This window comes from Mirounga leonina, unplaced genomic scaffold (genome assembly GCF_011800145.1).
Source record: "Mirounga leonina isolate KUSES-001 unplaced genomic scaffold, KU_Mleo_1.0 Mir_153, whole genome shotgun sequence".
Lineage (NCBI taxonomy): Eukaryota > Metazoa > Chordata > Mammalia > Carnivora > Phocidae > Mirounga > Mirounga leonina.
Window position 1 is genome coordinate 19,624,616 of NW_023270387.1, and position 18,615 is coordinate 19,643,230.

The window sequence follows — 18,615 nt, forward strand, 5'->3', positions numbered from 1 at the left end:
AAAATGTCTGTTCATGTCTTCTGCCCATTTTTTGACTGGATTATTTGTTTTTTGGTTGTTGAGTTTGATAAGTTCTTTATAGATCTTTTTTTTTTTTAAGATTTTATTTATTTGACAGAGAGAGACACAGCGAGAGAGGGAACACAGGTGGGGGGAGTGGGAGAGAGAGAAGCAGGCTTCCCACCAAGCAGGGAGCCCAATGCGGGGCTCGATCCCAGGACCCTGGGATCATGACCTGAGCCAAAGGCAGACGCTTAACGACTGAGCCACCCAGGCACCCCAGTTCTTTATAGATCTTGAATACCAGCACTTTATCTGTAATGTCATTTGCAAATATCTTCTCCCATTCCGTGGGTTGCCTCTTAGTTTTGTTGACTGTTTCCTTTGCTGTGCAGGAGCTTTTTATCTTGATGAAGTTCCAAAAGTTCATTTTTGCTTTTGTTTCCCTTGCCTTTAGAGACGTGTCTTGAAAGAGGTTGCTGTGGCCGATGTCAAAGAGGTTATTGCCTGTGTTCTCCTCTAGGATTTTGATGGATTCCTGTCTCACATTGAGGTGTTTCATTCATTTTGAGTTTATCTTTGTGTATGGTGTAAGAGAATGGTCCAGTTTCATTCTTCTGCCTGTGGCTGTCCAGTTTTTCCAGCACCATTTATTGAAGAGACTGTCTTTTTTTCCATTAGATATTCTTTCCTGATTTGTTGAAGATTAGTTGACCATAGAGTTGAAGACCATCTCTGGGCTCTCTATTCTGTTCCATTGATCTATGTGTCTGTTTTTGTGCCAATACCATGCTGTCTTGATGATCACAGCTTTGTAACAGCTTGAAGTCAGTCATGGTGATTCCCCCAGCTTTGGTTTTCTTTTTCAACATTCCCCTGGTGATTCAGGATCTTTTCTAATTCCATACAAATTTTAAGATTATTTATTCCAGCTCTGTGAAAAATGTCAACAGTATTTTGATAGGCATTGCATTGAAAGTGTATATTGCTCTGGACAACATAGACATTTTAACAATGTTTATTCTTGCAATCCATGAGCATGGAATGTTTCTCCATCTCTTTGTGTCTTCTTCAATTTCTTTCATAAGTGTTCTGTAGTTTCTAGAGTTATTTAGGATTTTTTTTATTGATTTTCATAAGTAAAATTGGTCTGTAGTTTCCTATTTTGTATGCAGTCTTGCCAGATTTTGGCATCAATGTTATGCTTATCTCATAAAAATAATTTTGGAAACTTTCTTCTTTTTCTAGGCTTTGGATCAGTTTAAATAGTATAGGAACTATTTGTTCTTAGGCTAAATTCTTCAGTGAAACCATTTGGGTCTGGGAATTTTTGTAACTCTGACAACTTTCTATATTTGTCCTATGGAATTGGACTGTATGTTTTCTATACGTTTCAGCATGTTTTATTAAATTATGTTTTCCTCAGAAATGGTCTATTTCATCCAGGCTTCTGAATTCATTTGAATAGAGCTGAAACAAAGTAGTTTATTTGGAAGTTTTTTATTTCCTCTCTTTCTACTTCTCCCTTCTTTCTTAATTTTTGTATTTGTTCTCCCTCCCTTTTTTTCTGAATCAGGATAGATAGAAGTTGATCTATTGTATCAGTTTTGCAAAGAACCCACTATTGAATTTATGTATTCCTTCTGCTATTGTGTTTTCCAATTCAATCATTTCTGATTTTAACTTTACTAATTCCTACCCTCTATTTTTATTTAATTTATTATGCTTATATTCCTGACATATTAAATGCTTAATTCATTTATTTTCATTGTTCTGTTTATTGATACAATATTTAAGGTTATGAGCTATTTTTCTGCTTTCGCTGTACACATCCCATAAGTTGTAAAATGTTCCTTTTCATATTCCTCTTCTAAAGAGTTTGCAATTTTTTAAAGATTTTATTTATTTATTTATTTATTTATTTGAGCGAGAGATAATGAGAGGGAGAGGGAGAGAGAATCTGAAGCAGACTCCACACTGAGCACAGAGCCCAACGTGGGGCTTGATCCTACAACCACAAGATCATGACCTGAGCCAAAACCAAGAGTCGGGCACTTAACCAAATGAACCACCAGGCACCCCTGGATCGTTTGCAATTTTGTGTGTTTTCTTTCACCTACAGGTAGCTTTAAATAGTTTGTAATAGCCAGGTAAAGAGGACTTTGTGTTCCAGTTATATATTTAAGTTTTAGTTTTATTGCACAGTGATCAGAAAATATTATCTGTACTATTTCCAATATATGAAATTTATTGATTTGCTTTTATGACCTAATATCTATTCAGTTTATGTGACTGTCTTGTCCTTTTCACAATAAGTTGTATTTCTAATTTCTAGGACACAGAACTGCACACACACACACACGTACATATACACATATATATTAAATTTACTTATATCATGGAAATGACATATATCAATTAGATTTATCTAACTGATTATCTTATTTAGACATAGGATTTTCTATCTTTTCTCTTCCTCTTTTTCTATAAACTTGTTTTGTCGTAAACTGAGAAAGGCAATTTAAAGTTTCCTTCCACCAATATATTTTTTTCTTACAGTTCCTGATGTTTTACTATTTGGTTCATGCAAAGTCACAACTCTTACACAAACATTGTTAATTGTACTTTATAACATTATAAAGTATTCCTACTTAGCATTCCTGGCCTGATTTCCATTCTAATTGATATCTATATTATTTATTTGTTTATTCATTTGCATTCACTTGGCCACCATTTTATTTTTAACCTTTTTGAATCACTTGGTTTATATGCAACGTGGAGTAGTATTTTGCTTATTGATTCAGCCTGAGTCTTTTTCTATTAATAGAGAGGTTAGGGCATTTACATTTATTTATATAATATATATTTGCCTTAAATCTGTCATAATATGTTATGGCTTCATATTTTATATTTATATTATTTTAGTCATTCACTAGATGGTTTGCTTTCCTTCCTCTTTATGTGTGTGAAATTCTGATGCATGCTTTTATAATTACAACTTTATATAAAACTCTACTGTATCCCTACAATGATTAATGATACAATGAACACATTTCCACTTCCTGTCCCCTCTCCTTCTTTTCTGCCATCCAGTTTTAGTCAATAATAAATTATTTTGTAGTGTTTACTTAACACTCAAATATACTTTTTCATTTTGTTTGTCAGCTTGTAGATACTCTTGTCTTACCTCCAAGGAGATATCAAATTGTTCTAATTAGGCAAATGTTCTAATTTAAGATTCTCAATTTCAGAAAGCTGTATCAATTAATACCACTTCAGTTTATTTATCAACTGCAGCACACAGTTGTGCATGTTAAGGGAAACACGAGGCAGTTTCAAGTCCTAATGATCCCATAAAGTGAAATCTTGAACTCTTTACCTGTAACTTAGTAAGAATTTAGTGAATATCTGTTGAACTCATAAATGGTTGGGCAAATTTTATAAGATAAGCAAATCTTCTCACTGCTCTGTGATATTATGGATTATTTAGCCTAATTTTTCTTATCAAATGTCCCTATTAGCTTTCAGTGAGTCCCTCTATCCATGGCCCTATTTGGGTTGCATTTTGTATATTCTTAGGAACTTTGTTCTTGGTATGATTTTGAAGGGTAGCAGAATATGCCACTCCAAAATACAACACTCTTGGCATAAGGATTATTTTGAGCTGAAGGCAAATTTAAGAAAAAGTAGATACAAGAAAAACTCTCTGCCTTTCCTCTATTTACCTAAAAGCAAGACATAAATTTGTAAAGGTGTTTCCCCTTCTCTCCCTACCAGGAAGGACAGAAGTTAATCACTGGAGACAACTCTCGACACTTCTCAGCACAGAGACCTCACCTGCAGAATTACATAACAAACCTTACTAACTAGTCCTTACCATCCATTAGTTTTCCCTCATATTTTTCCACAATTTGCCACCCCTAGAGCTCAAGCCCTTTTCTTTTGTCTTGCCACTTACCTACAAATTTATTATTCTTTTTCTTAAGATACTATTTAAGCCCAAGTTCTAACCACCCATCACTGAGAACTCCTGTATGAATGTAGGGTGCACATGTTAATACACACACTTCTGTTTTTCTTTTTAGTCTGTTTTTTTGTCTCTCTAATTTTTAGGGCCCAAGTCAAGGAATCTAAGATGGATAGAGGGGATTTTGTTCCTCCCCTACAGTTTCCAGTAACCCACTACAGATCAAGGGGGAGCATCTCGAAGCATACAAAAATGAGAGCTTTGGTTCCCAGGAGTCCTTTTATTTTATTTTTTTTTTAAGATTTTATTTATTTTTATTTTGAGAGAGAGAGCACATGAGAGGGGGGAGGGTCAGAGGGAGAAGCAGACTCCCTGCCAAACAGGGAGCCCGATGCGGGACTCGATCCCGGGACTCCAGGATCATGACCTGAGCCAAAGGCAGTCGCTTAACCAACTGAGCCACCCAGGCACCCCCTCAGGAGTCCTTTATGCAAAGATAACCATCATGTGGGAGATTTAGCAATAGTAATCACTCATTCTTCCTTCCCTCTGAGATCTAACTAGTGAGGAAGTACAAGGAGCCAAAAGAGGATCAAAATACTGCAACCTTTATTAATAGCAAAGTTAATTGGGGAAATATGTCAGGACTCAAACCTCCCTCCCAGAACTTGGACTCTAACTTCGCCCAATAAGATATAGGAGGAGGACTTGGAAATGAAATAGCATAGCTCTGGCTTGTCCTTGTCAAGATTTTGCCTTAATTCAATACCAACAGGTCAGTAATGAAGAGACTGGGTCCAGTTCCATCCATGACCAACTTGTCTCTTTTCCCATCTTATCTGTCAGATTAATCGATCTTCCTCTGATAGGGTACAGCAAGTAAGAAAGCAAAAATAGGGGTGGAAAGTGCTCAGTTCTTAATTGTTCCCTCCTGGCAAGTGGAACCAATTCTGTTCTTTGGTAGAGGTTGCTAATTGCCAACCAATAGCCATTTCCTCCTTCTTAATTAGTAACAAAATCCTAATGTTTTTCCAGGATGGCAATGACCTGAAGTTAAATGCTAAGTTGCACTGTCTCCCTTGTAAGTAGGGGGTAGCTTAATAAGATGTCAGTGGAGATCACTCATTGAATAGGTAAAGCATCCTCTGCCTTTCTTTGTTCTTGTATCTTCTTGCTGCTTGGAATGTGGACACAGAAGCTCTAATAGCCATATGGAACCCATGATGCATCCGTGAGAATGAAGTCACTGCTGAGACAGAAGAGAAGAGAGAGTCTGAGTCCTTGCTGACTCACACTGCAATATCATCCTTGGACTGCCTACTATTCTAGATGCCTTTTATGTTAGAGAAAAACAAATCCTTATGAGTTTAAGCCACTGCAGTCAGACTCATGTTATTAGCAGCTGAAGCAATTTTGTAAATGACTGATTTCATTTATGGAAGTGTGAGGGAAGAGAGGTAATATGTTTTTCTATCTAATACATGGGCTGAGGGCCAGGAGTGAACCATAGTCACAGATATCCTCCCATCTGCTCCACAAAATATAGAGAAACACCTGACCTATCCCTCCCAAGCTCTAACCAGAGGTACTCCTTGGACTCTCACTCCTGCTACTTGGTGTCTATCACTTATCTCTGTGCTCCCCCACCTGTTTAGACTGTAGAGAATGTGTAGATATCAAGAACAGTTTATTCTTTTTTATACTCCAAAACTATTTTGCCACCTAATCATTACATAATTCTATTTGGACATCAACATTGATAATATTTTTATATTTCTAATTTAAAACAGATTATAGATTATAATCATAGATCAAAACCAGAGTTAGGGATTTAAGAGTCACCATAAAGTAAATAGTTCTTGGCCAGAGAGGCTGGAGAGATGCCTTAGGAAGAACCAAGAAGAGAAGTGGACCAAGGACTGGACCGAGAGGAATCCCAACTTTAACAGTGCTTCTTAAAGGGGAAAACTTCTTTTGCTGAAAATCAAAATGTCACGATGTGATCAGGTGGCAGCATTTTGGTATTGTGGCAGAGGGATTCACTTGAGGACATCTGACACAGAGTATTAAATAAGGTCTCTCAGTTACTGTAAAGCAGAAGCTCCCAAACGTGTTCCTGGTTGTTGACCACTGAGAACCAGCAGTTCCTCAACACTGACCTAAAAGGACCAAAAGATGATTTATCCTTGTTTGTGAGAAGAGTGAAGGTCTTTGGAATTTACAAAATGTAGTCTTTCCTGTAGGAGCAATAAATGTCTCTTATCTGGCTTTTGCAAGAACCAGGAAAAGTACTTCTGAGGTTTGTCATTTCAGATTTTCAAAGGGACTGCTTTCTGAAGGATCCAAGCCCATGTCTCAATAAGTCAAACTTACGTTTTCACCTCTACTCACCCCAATGCCAATATGTAATGAGTGTAAGGAAGGATATTTGGGGGATTTCATGCATTTTTTTCATAATTATTCCTTTTCATTCATATCCTTACGGTTCTGATTTATTCCTTGTTCCTACTCATTTATGCCAATGGTAATTTTTTCTTTGTCTGTATCATAGTATACTTCTGTTATCTTTCCCTATTCTTGATTCTTTCCTAATATCCCAAGATCCCCACATACATAGACACAGACAGTCCTCTAGAGGGTAGAAGTTAGCTAAGCCCAAAGGACCGACAAGCAGTTGTTGAGTATGGCATTAACACAATTCCAGTGAGTTTAATGTATGTAAGGCCTCAGAAGTACCCAAACATATGGTTTATACTCAGTAAATGTTACATATGATTATCATAATCTAGGTATAATCCAAGTATCTATTGGATTTTTCCACCTTGTTTCAAGATCTCCTCTCTTTAGCATATTTGAAGAAAATAGATTTGTCTTATGTCTCCTCTTTAGTTAGTTCCATGCTGCAGTGCTTCTTTATTCTGCTCTCAGCTCCATCTCAGTATGTCTTTCTTCTGGCCAAGATGTGGAACACTTGAGCTACCTTTCTTCTCAGTATGATGCTGCTGCTTCCACATGAGTGTCAGCGGAGAGGTAAATGTGAAGAATTAATTGCTCTTTGCTGCCTTGTTTCTCATACCAACACACATTGTACAACTATCTGATTTTATGGAAGAGTGGAGAATATAAGCAAAGCAAAGTACATCAGCTCAGTACTTTATATGACTCTTGCCATATCCAGAAGAAAAGTACCAAATATTCTTCACAGAGAGTCTTCTCAAAGACACCCCAAGTTCTAGCCCTTACTCAGCCCCATTATTCTGGCCACACTGAGTCTCCATCCTCCCATCTCTGCACATGGGTTGGTCTGGCCTGAGATTTACCTTCCTGCCTACACTCAGGGCAGTTTATGAGGGTGTATTCCTTGAAATCTGAACTATTAGATATAGAATAGCAGAATCTTCAACAGAGTAGTACAGAGTGGACTCTGGCACTCAAAATCTGGATCACTTCCAAGTTTCCCTGCAAGTAAAAAGTGTAATATGACTCCTTTTTCTTCCTGATTCTCTAATACTTAACTGTAATACACACACACACATACACACCTACATACACATATTCCTAGAGACAATAAAATCTAAACCTACTTTAAAGAATAAAAGAATTTTCCTAAATGCCCCATAATGTACACAGCATCTTCAGGGCAGGATAGAGGTAGCAATTGACATAATCACATAAATCCATGGAATTTCTCCTTTGTTCTTGTTTTCAGTCTTAGCATACAGAGACCAAGAAATTGGCCCAATTACAAAACCGCCTACGCCATGGTTACATTCCAAGCCCTAAGAGTTCTGAAACTTGGAAATGAAAGATTTTAGTTTTGATTTATCTTTACATTTCAAACCATGTAAAGAATTCTTGTGCAAGGCCTTCTCTTATGTGTACATGTATGTATATGAGATGATTTATGATCTCTCTCAAGAAGCTGGGAGACTATCTTACCTATGGCACCAAGGTATCTACATTTGGTCTTTGGTAAAGCTGTTCCCATAACTGAAGAAAACAAATTCACTCTCTTGGACCCTCTTTAGCATTACTTGCTCCCTCTCCCAGCCAGAAATGTTGCTTGGACAAACCCATTTAGCCTACCAAGGAAAGGATGGAAGGCCTGGAGCCTCATATTACTCATCTCTTGGGCATAGTATAGAGTCTAGTACACAGTGGACACTTAATAGATGTTAAATTGCATGCAATGGACCAATTTAAGTAGTACAAAATGGTATAATCCTCAAGAAGAGTATAAGCAAGAGACTTCCAATTTGTAAAGTGGAGAGAAGCCCCTACTTGAGAAAAAAGATGGAAAGTTCTGCACCTGTAAATAAAAAGATACTTGAGTATGATGCTTACCAGTAATTAAGTGATACCAACAGAACCATCAGAAGAGCACTCTTCTCAGGGTTTTACCCAGGGCGAATTTCACATCCTTATTCCTCAAGCTGTAGATCAAAGGGTTAAGCATGGGAACCACGTTGGTTTAAAAGACTGAAGCAAATTTATCCTGGTCCATAGATCCAGGAAAAGAGGTTGTTAAATAGGTAAATGCCCCTGATCCAAAAAACAAAGCAACAGCAATTATGTGGGAGCCACATGTGCTAAAGGCTTTGGACCTGCCCTCAGCAGAAGGAATATGGAAGATATTAGAGAGAACCAAGGCATAAGAAATGAAGATGCTGATACTAGATATTGAAATGACAACTCCCACAACAATAAAAAATACCAGCTCATTGACATGGGTGCTGGTGCAGGAGAGCTGCAAGAGAGGGAGAACTTCACACAGATAATGGTGGATGATGTTGGAATTACAGAAGGTCAGTCTCAACATGCTTCCAGTGTGGGCTATGGCTCCAGCAAACCCTATCACATATGAACCAAACATCAACAGAGAACAGACCTGAGGGGACATGGTGACCATGTACATCAGAGGGTGGCAGATAGCCACATAGCGATCATAGGCCGTTGATACCAACACATAGCATTCAGAATTGACAAAGAAACAAAAGAAAAATAGTTGAGTCATACATCCCACATAAGAGATTACATTTTCTGACACAAAATCATTCAGCATTTTGGGGGTAAACACACAGGCGTAACAGAGATCTATAAAAGACAAGTTGAAGAGGAAAAAGTACATTGGAGTGTGAAGGCTAGAATGCAGCCCAATTAAGGTGATCAAGCCCAAGTTGCCCACCACAGTAAACACATAGATCCCTAAGAACAGGAGGAAGAGGGGTAGCTGGAGCTCTGGTTGTTCTGATAATGCCACTAGGATAAACTCAGTCACTGAAGAGTTGTTTCTCAGTCATTCTCTTCCAGGGAGCTCTCTGTAGAAACAAGTGATAAAATACATAGATTGATAATAGGCACAAGCATGACTGATGGAAGAAGGCTCTAGAATATGAGCCAGTGCATGGAAGTCCTACCTTTTCACTCTCTTTTCTCATCTATGCCCCCTCCCCTAGTCAAGTTGTTGACAATGTTCCTGTGACTATATCTCAGCTCCCCTGGGCTAGAGTGTGTTCTTGGGCACAAGAATTCTGTCCCTCTTGAGAGGTGAGGAGGTGAAATACCTGCATTAATTGTCCAAGAACTATCAGAAGGACACCCCAAGAGCCAGGAATACAACCTGAGCCCACAGGCTTAGGCTCTGAGAGAAAGGAGCTCTCACGTCCCCCATTGTCTCCACCCATTCTCTGCCTCCCTCTCCCACTCTGGAGAGAAAGCCAAGAGTGTCCCCTACTGTCTCTACACACCCTACCTTCTTCCTCTAAGCCCCTCACTCCATCTCACATTTAAGTCAGTGTTGAGAGCAGGGAAGGGATCAATATATTCTAGATGTCTTGGTTGTGGGTTTAAAAGAAAGCCATCAGGGAAGATGGGATTCAGACATTTACTTTCCTTCTCCCTGTCCCCCCTCAGTGCTGGACCTTATGCAATCTTTTTTTCCATTAGCCCAAAGGAGAAAATGGTGTTCATGCATAAAGCAGGCAGCCTCTAGTGTTTAACTATTCTGATTCCCTCAGTGCTGAGAATCAGACCTTTTACAGACCCCAGTCACCAAGGTGCTCTGGGAATAGACTAAGATTTCTGTTTGTGGATTTTCCCAGATGGTCTACACCAACTTCAGGAGAAAAAAAAAAAATAGCAACTCTCATTTTTACCAGAACCTCAGCTGGCATATCACAGAGAAGTTTATGCTACTTGATGATCTCAGGGGTCTGCTTAGACACAGTTCCCCTGGAATTTCTCAGAGATTTGTTTCTATAAGGAAGGAATTGCACCATCTTTGTTTATAGTCTGGATTACCTAGCATCTTGGGACTCAGGTGTTCTACTCAAACTTCCCTATTACTCCAGGGATTTCATGTCATTCACTGCTGAGTGTGGGGCTCATTTTTCTTCTCCATTAACTCTTGGCACTTAAGCTTGACTTTAAAGGAAAATGGCCTAAAACTTATTTTAGCCACCATTTCCAAATATTCCAAGGGAGTTTTGCTATGTAGAGAGCACCTCAGACAAAATGTTTCTAACAGCCTGAGCTGCTCAGAACAGTGGAGACACCACACCATCACCACCACAAACACCACCTACCCTCAGCTCTATTAAGGGCCACAGACACGCCTTTGCTATATATAAGGAGATTAAAATATAACAACACATATGCAAGGAAGCACACACATACACCTGCATAAAGTTACTCTATGGATGTGTGCCGGCCGAGATGTAATAGGAGATGTACCTAAATGTTTTAATCCTGTCATTCTCCAGATGATAAAGCTGCTCTCCATATGATCTGCTAAATGAATATTCTAAGAAACATTCAAAGGCATGTAAGCAACTGCATTTGTAAGTTAACTGAGGCTGCCTAAAATAATCCCAGTTTTTCTGGAATAGTTCTGATTTACATCTATTATCCCTGTATAATTATTAATAGCACACTCTCTCACTCTCAAAAATGTCTGGATTTGGATAAGAAATTATATGGTCACCCTACTGAAAAGAGCATAAGCAGCTATTCAGGTCCTCTGGTCCCTACTTCTCCTAGACCCACTGACCTCCATCCCCATTCTGACTGAGGGAGTATCTCTCTGTCTTTTACCCTCCTTGCCCTCAAAGTTCTCCTTAACTGAACCTACTCCTCCTGACCAACCAATATTATATCTTCAGTAGACTTATTTTCAAAAATGGGAAGGGCACTTGCTGCAAGCTGTTTCTGATTTATACCTAGCCAAAAACTCTAAAGCAAAGAAATACAAACCCTAGCTACCTGTGTAACATAGGTGGAATGGGAATAGAGGGAGAAGAATTATGTAGGTACAAGGATTAAACATTGGTACAATTCAACATTGTTGAATATCATTGTTTATGGTACAATAAATTGATTAGTAATATTTAACAAATTTGGACATATACATATGTCAATTCTACTCCTAGGTGCATACCCAATAAAATAAGTACACATGCTATCTAAAGACAAGAAGTGGGGGCGCCTGGGTGGCTCAGTTGTTAAGCGTCTGCCTTCAGCTCAGGTCATGATCCCAGGGTCCTTGGATCAAGCCCCGCATCGGGCTCCCTGCTCCGTGGGAAGCCTGCTTCTCCCTCTCCCACTCCCCATGCTTGTATTCACTCTCTCACTGTGTCTCTCTCTGTCAAATAAATAAAATCTTTTAAAAAATAAATAAAAAAGACAAGTTTCATAGCACCATTATACATAATAACCAAGAACTGAAAACAACCCATATGTCAATCAACTATAGACTGGATAATAAATTGATATTAATAAAATAGAATTCCATATAGCCATGAAAGTTAATAGCATAAAGATCACAAACCTATTATGAAGCAAAAGAAGCCAAACACAAAAGAGTACATACTTTATGATTCCACTTATATGAATTTCAAAAATAAGGAAGCTAATCTGTGGTGTTAGAAGTCAGATAGCAGTTATTCATACTTGGTCTGTCAGAGGCTATTGACTGGAAAGGGATATGAAGGATGCTTCAGGGTTGTTGACAATGTTCTGTTTCTGATAGGGGTGCTGATTACATGGATGTGTTCAATTTGTAAAAATTTATCACGCGATATCCTTATGTTACACTTAAATGTTAAAACAAATTGAGAACAAAAGCAATATTTTAATAAATAATCCTGACAAACTACTTCAACACTAAAATTACTAAGAATCTTTGAGCCATAATTCCCTAATTTGTAAAATGGGAATTTATTGACCTAACAACTCAGTATGGTAGCACACGCAAAAAAAAAAAAAACACATCATTTTTATTTTTCATTCATCTGTGTCTCTTAGAATAAAACTCCCTTTATTTCTTATATAAAGGGAGAAAATCAAGCGGTAAAATAATTAATGTATATGGAGCAACTATAGGGTGCCTGGCATTATGCCATTATGTTGGATGTTTTCTGATGTAATATTTTATTTATAACAGCTATACAATGCGCATGTATATGGAAGATTGTTTTATTTTTTCCAAAGATGGCCATACCTCTGTATGCACATGCGCGCACGCACACACACACACACACATCTGGCATCCCACATGTTCTTGGTACAGTAGGACTGACACTCCTCAAATAAAGAGATGGGATCTATGTTCCCTACCCTGGCATCCAGGCAAGGATTTGGGATTTCTCCAACCAAAAGAGCATGGCAGAAGGGATGCTTTGTGACTTCAAAGGTTCAGCCCTAAAACAGTACAGCTTTTACCTCCCTCCTTCCCTCTCTCTCTCTCTCTCTCACTGTCCCCATTCCCCCCTTTCCACTCTTATTTCTCTTTTGTCATCCTCTAGCCTTCAAGACAGTTATATTGCAACCCCCCGGCCTTGTCTCAAGATATACTACAAGACAGCAAGTTTATGGTCATTTACCCAATATTAAGGGGGTGTAGAAGCCCTCTAGGACCTGTATGTTAGTTGATAGACATCAGGGGAAAATACTCAAGGGAAATGGCCCAGGGAATTTTTAGTACAGGTTTGAATTACTTAGTCCAGTTCCCCCTTACTCCTCAGAAAATCTCCTTTTGTTTCCATATTAGATGTTTCTTGTTTATTTTTATGAAGAAAATAGGTATTTCTTTTTAGTATAATTTCATATCCACTGTATTTCCCCCTCTTGAATAACAGTTTAGCAGATGTGTGGCAATGGCCCAGCAATGAAAGACTAAGAATTATCTCTGTTCATTAGAGTAGAAATCAACTTACTCATTTATTTAACATCCAGTAAGTATTAAGGCCAGCTATTTCCAACACTCTTGCAAACTTTAGACTCAGACAAATCTCCCCTGATAGAACAAAACTAAGAATTCTGGGTAAAATATAAAAATCATTTATCTATTAATGTTTGAGGTGGCAGAAACTAAGTGAATTCCTGTGAGAGCAAAAGATAAAAGATAAAGTAATAATTCAGAGGGATACACAGCACTGGACCTGGAGTTTACCCTTGGGGAACTAGTAGACTCCCTATAGCCCAGAGTTGGGTTTTAATTGAGTTGCCTATGCAGAACATAAGAGATAAATCCTGGGATAAATCCTTTCGTGACTAAACCTTAGAAGCCTGGGAGTTTGGAACCATTATTAACTTGTAATACTGGATCTCCAAAAGGAAACATCTTCCATGGCTAAATTAGAGATATTAAAAAAAAAAAAACCCACATAGGAAGAAGGCAAAGATATGTGTCTAAGTTGTCCTTGGCTCTGGGAAGAGAAAGAGCTAAAATATCCCCTGAGAACTTCTAACAACCTCTGCATTTCAAGCAAAAAAAAAAAAAAAAATCATATTACAAATATAACAAAAAAAAATATCCTCTCCGGAAAATACAAGTTAGCTCCAGATATCAAAGAATTTCCCCAGATAACTATCTGGGGATCATGAACTCTTAATGAAAAACACGAACCAAACACAAAATAAGCCACCAGAAATGAAAATCATCATTAATGATAAACCACAAGTTACAGGACCAGATCTGCAAAATTATTAGGCTTATCAGGGACAGAATAAAAAATCATTTATTTCATGTGTTAAAAAAAAAAAAGAAAAAGAGCAATTGAAAGTGTAATGAAGACCCCATCAAAATTGACAGGGCAGATTTTTAAAAGAATCAAATATGAATGTGTTAGACAGCCTATCACACACAGGTGAAGAGATAATAGGTAAACTGGAGGGTAGATCTAAAGAAATTATCCAGAAGTCAGCATCAGCCATAGGAAAAAAACTATGAATTAGAGATATAACTTAAGAAATGTAGAAATAGGGCGCCTGGGTGGCTCAGTTGGTTAAGCGACTGCCTTCGGCTCAGGCCATGATCCTTGAGTCCCGGGATCGAGTCCCGCATCGCGCTCCCTGCTCGGCAGGGAGTCTGCTTCTCCCTCTGACCCTCCCCCCTCTCATGTGCTTGCTCTCTCTCATTCTCTCAAATAAATAAATAAAATCTTTTAAAAATAAATAAATAAATAAATAAAAAAGAAATGTAGAAATAGAGAAGGTCCAATAGATATAGAGAAAGCATTTGCCCCATTCTAGGGCCTGTGTTTTGCTCTAAGAATAAAGCAACAATCAAAACAGACACAATTCCTGCCCCTTCAAATATATAATCTAGATATACACCTAGATACCCAGAATAAACAGATACTTGTACATAACTAACTAGAAATGTTAACTGTCCAGCATTAGTACTCCTTTTATTTGGGGAATCTGCCCTTATGTGAGCCTTGTTTGGAACCAGACTCAGCCTCCTTCTGTGAAACTTCCCCAAAGAACGTAAGACTGAACTCAGCCAGTCAGATGTTTCCATGCAGGACTCTAAGTCTGGGACAAGTGACACAAAGAAACAGGAACAACTTACATTTCATTTTGGCAAAGACAAAGACAGTAAAACTACCAATTGATAACATGTTGGGTATAGGTAGTGCCAATAGAAGCAACCAATGCAGCCTAACCAGATGGTTCTGTGGTATAACTTGGCTGTGATTCCACTACCTGGCTTCCCCCCAGATCCTGCCTGGCTCCAAAGTCTGGTTCCCCAGCCTCCTCTAAGAGTCTGTTAATTACCCCCATTTCTTGCCAGTTAATTCCATCTTTTGCCAAAATTAACCAGAATCAACTCCTGCTGTTTGCAGTCAATAACCGTGGCTGGTATAATAGGGACTGGACATTCAGGGAGCTGTAGACAGGGAGTGGAGACAGGGAAATCATTCAGGCTATGGCACAAATTTCTCTTATCCCCAGGATGACTGCAGACACATCTACCAAAATCACCTTCTTAGAGGGATCTAACAGACTCCCTCAAAGTTTTGCTCTATTTTGAATGATTTTTCCCCTTTCATGGAAATGTTCGGATATGGTTTGAGGATAAATGAATAAACATTTCCAGTTCCACAGATTATTCTTCATAAAACTTTCAATTCTTCGATGACTCCTCTTTTTTAATAAGCTTCATTACACTGTTCAGTAGAATGAATAATAAACTTCTTTGCTGGCTAAAAAGAAAGGTATTCCATGAATTATCTGGCCAGCTTTTTTAATGCAATGTGGGCCATAGCAAAAAATAATAATAAAAAAAGGGATTATATTTAACATCTAAGGAAGCTTATGACACAATGATTATTTTTATTAATGATTAAATAGCTAGTATTTGTTTAAATTGGGCAGTGTTATGATAGGGTTCTGTTTTTCATGGACTCTATTTTCACTTTATTGCTTTTGATAATTTCATATGAAATCAATACATGGAATAGCTTTCTGCACACTTTTTAAAACTTGGGAATGATTTTCCCCTAAAAAAAAATCATTATAGGGTATTCTAGAAAGTATATCTTTGGTTTTTTTAACAGGTTATTTTGTGCTAGATCTTTATTCAGAAGGGTTCTCTAATTATTACATTGTTACTATGGAAATATACAATCTGTTTTATGATATGGTTTTAGAAATGCATTGCTATTAGGCTTGAGTATAAGTAGAAGGTTACCAGCAGAGAAAATCAGGAGGACATTCTGAGCAAAAGGAATCACAAAAAGAAATTAAAAGGCCATTAGAGGGAAAAAAGCACTGCAAATTTGGGGAATGGCAAATGATATTGAGACTTGAATTATTGTATACATAGCAGGGAGGGATGGGAGATAGTTGGAAAGGGTTAGTGGTGATAATAAATAATATCTTTCTTCCACTTCTGGTTCCAGAATAAATTGAGAAATTAGACACAGAAGTCAGAAAAAAAAAATCCAGCTTTATTGCTGATAAAGTTGAAAGACCCAGCTTGGATGTACAGTAGGACCTTAGAATTCCCTATGGCACATCACAGACTAAATTAATGAATACAGGTCTAAACCAAGCTGGACAAAAGTTGGATTCTCTTGTACCTATGAAGGAGAAGGTTACAGATGGAAGAGATGAATAGGAATCCTGAGAATGTGCCTGTCCTAACCAGAAATGGGGCTAGGGGCCATAGGCTCAGCCACGCTGAGCCACATAAGTTCATTCTCCCAATTTCTCATCAATCCTATAAACCATCCCTTTCTTTTGGGTTAGAGTGGGGATGGTAAAGGGGAAGAGATAGGGTTGCTTCTTTATTTACCCACCTGGGATGTAGAGACTACTTTCCTAGGGAAAGAGAAGTATAAAGCATAAATGAGGCTAGAATGTCTAGAGTTGGACTTTTGATAAAAGATGAAGGAGAAAGATGGAGACCAGGAAAACTGAACTAAGGTAGTGGGAGGAATATGCAGAATTGACACTAAGAATAAATCAAAGACAAAGCTACTCTTAGAATTTAGAAAAGGAATTTAGGATCATCAGATGAACATATCACTGTTAAAAAACTCTTTGGAAGAAGGAAACAAAGTCTTTCTGTACAGCAAACAGAAACATTTTGCATCATTCCACCGATTTTTAGCTTTAAATACAATGAATATAGTCACTGAAAATAATGATTTTGATGAAAATTTAATCACATGAAAAGCTGTTTACAATATGTTACAGAATGAAAAATAAAGTCACAAAGTTGTACTTAACATGATCACATCTGTGTCTATGTATGTATATATACATATATATTTATATAGTATAAGGTTACCAGCAGAGAGTATATAGAATATATAAAGAGAGAATATATATATATATATATAGTATGTGTGTGTGTATATATAGTTTTTACAAAATGGTCTAAGTCATCACAGCTATACACACACACAAAAATATTCTGAAAGAATATACACTAAAATCTTAACACTAGTTTTCTCTAGGTAGTAGAATCATGGATTTTTTTTTTTATCTTTTGCTTATCTCTACCTTAAATACTCCTATAGTTCTTGAGCATTACTTTTGCAAATTTAAGAAAAATTATTTTTAAAATTAAATTAACAACAAAACATTGCAGGGGCACCTGGGTGGCTCAGTTGGTTAGGCAATTGACTTGGTTTCAGCTCAGTTCATGATTTCAGGGTCATGAGATCAAGCCCCATGTAGGGCTCTGTGCTCAGCAGAGTCTGCTTGGAACTCTCTCTTCCTCTCCCTCTGACACTGCATAATTTAATATTTTAAGGTCTCACTAGGGATTTATTCAACATTTATTTAGCACTTTCTATATCTGCCAAGCATTAAAGTCTCTGCATGTGTTAGATCACCAGGTTGAGGTTTAGAATATAACCTCAAATAAATATTTTCTAAATATATTACTGCACAATCCATATTACAGGAGTTCAGCAGGTCCCACACTTATTTATATTACTGACCCTATTAGTTCAATGCAATAAATAAGGAGAAAAATCTTTAGGGTCTTTCTCTTGACATATCTTTTCGGCAAATTTTTCTAAATGAAAGTGAATGTATGAACTTACCCAGCTCAAAGGCAGCAAGAACTTGGACATTACACAAGACGAATATATGTGCTTTTTCTTTTACACACAAACTGAGCCTCTGGAAGGCAGCAAGTGGTAAGGGTATGAGCTCTAGAATCAGACAGTCTAAATTCAATTCTTTACTCCACCACTTACTATCTGTACAATTTTACGCAAGTTCCTTAACTGGTAGAGAAGATTAAATGAGAACGTGTATGTAAAGTCCAAAGGACATAAAGTTTCCATAATATCATTATTGGGGTTTGAAGAACATGAGTCTCTTGAGTGTGAAACTCTTGTCCACCTTCATTCTCAAGTCATGCAAGTTTGGAAAGTTAGGATGAAAGGGAAGGGTAGTCACTGCAAGCAAGATACAATGTGAAGGAAGGAAGCAAATGGGACAAGGAGTCCTGTCTTTAAGGAAGCTAGACTGAATGGCATCAAAACCAAATTGTGCGTACAGTCTCAGGACTTTTTTCCCCTCTCATTCCAGGCCCCACTTCTTCCTTTCATGGGGTCTCACCAATCACTCACTGATGGGAACCTGAGGATGTTGTCATGCGAGTTGGTAAAAAGTAGTGAGAAGGGGACCACCAATGATACTCAGGGCTAATGGACTTTGGACACAGAGCATTGGCCCATTCACAGAGACCAGGTCTACCACTTGTACACACAGGTATCCTCAAGGGAAAAACATGTAAATGAATATCTTATAAACATGAATATTCTCTCATTAAATACCTACTTGCAGAATTACCTACGTACAGCTCATTCCACCTACCATTCATATTTTGGTTTAAACACCAT

The 18,615-nt window shown here is 37.8% G+C and overlaps 1 protein-coding gene across 1 annotated transcript; it reads right to left on the reverse strand.

Moving 5' to 3' along the window:
* Window positions 1-8,339: 8,339 nt before the first annotated feature.
* LOC118013501 (olfactory receptor 8B4-like) lies at window positions 8,340-18,615 on the reverse strand. Its single transcript, XM_035009439.1, is given in 3 exon segments — window positions 8,340-9,258; window positions 18,343-18,489; window positions 18,590-18,615. Coding segments are annotated over 3 exon segments (1,092 nt in total).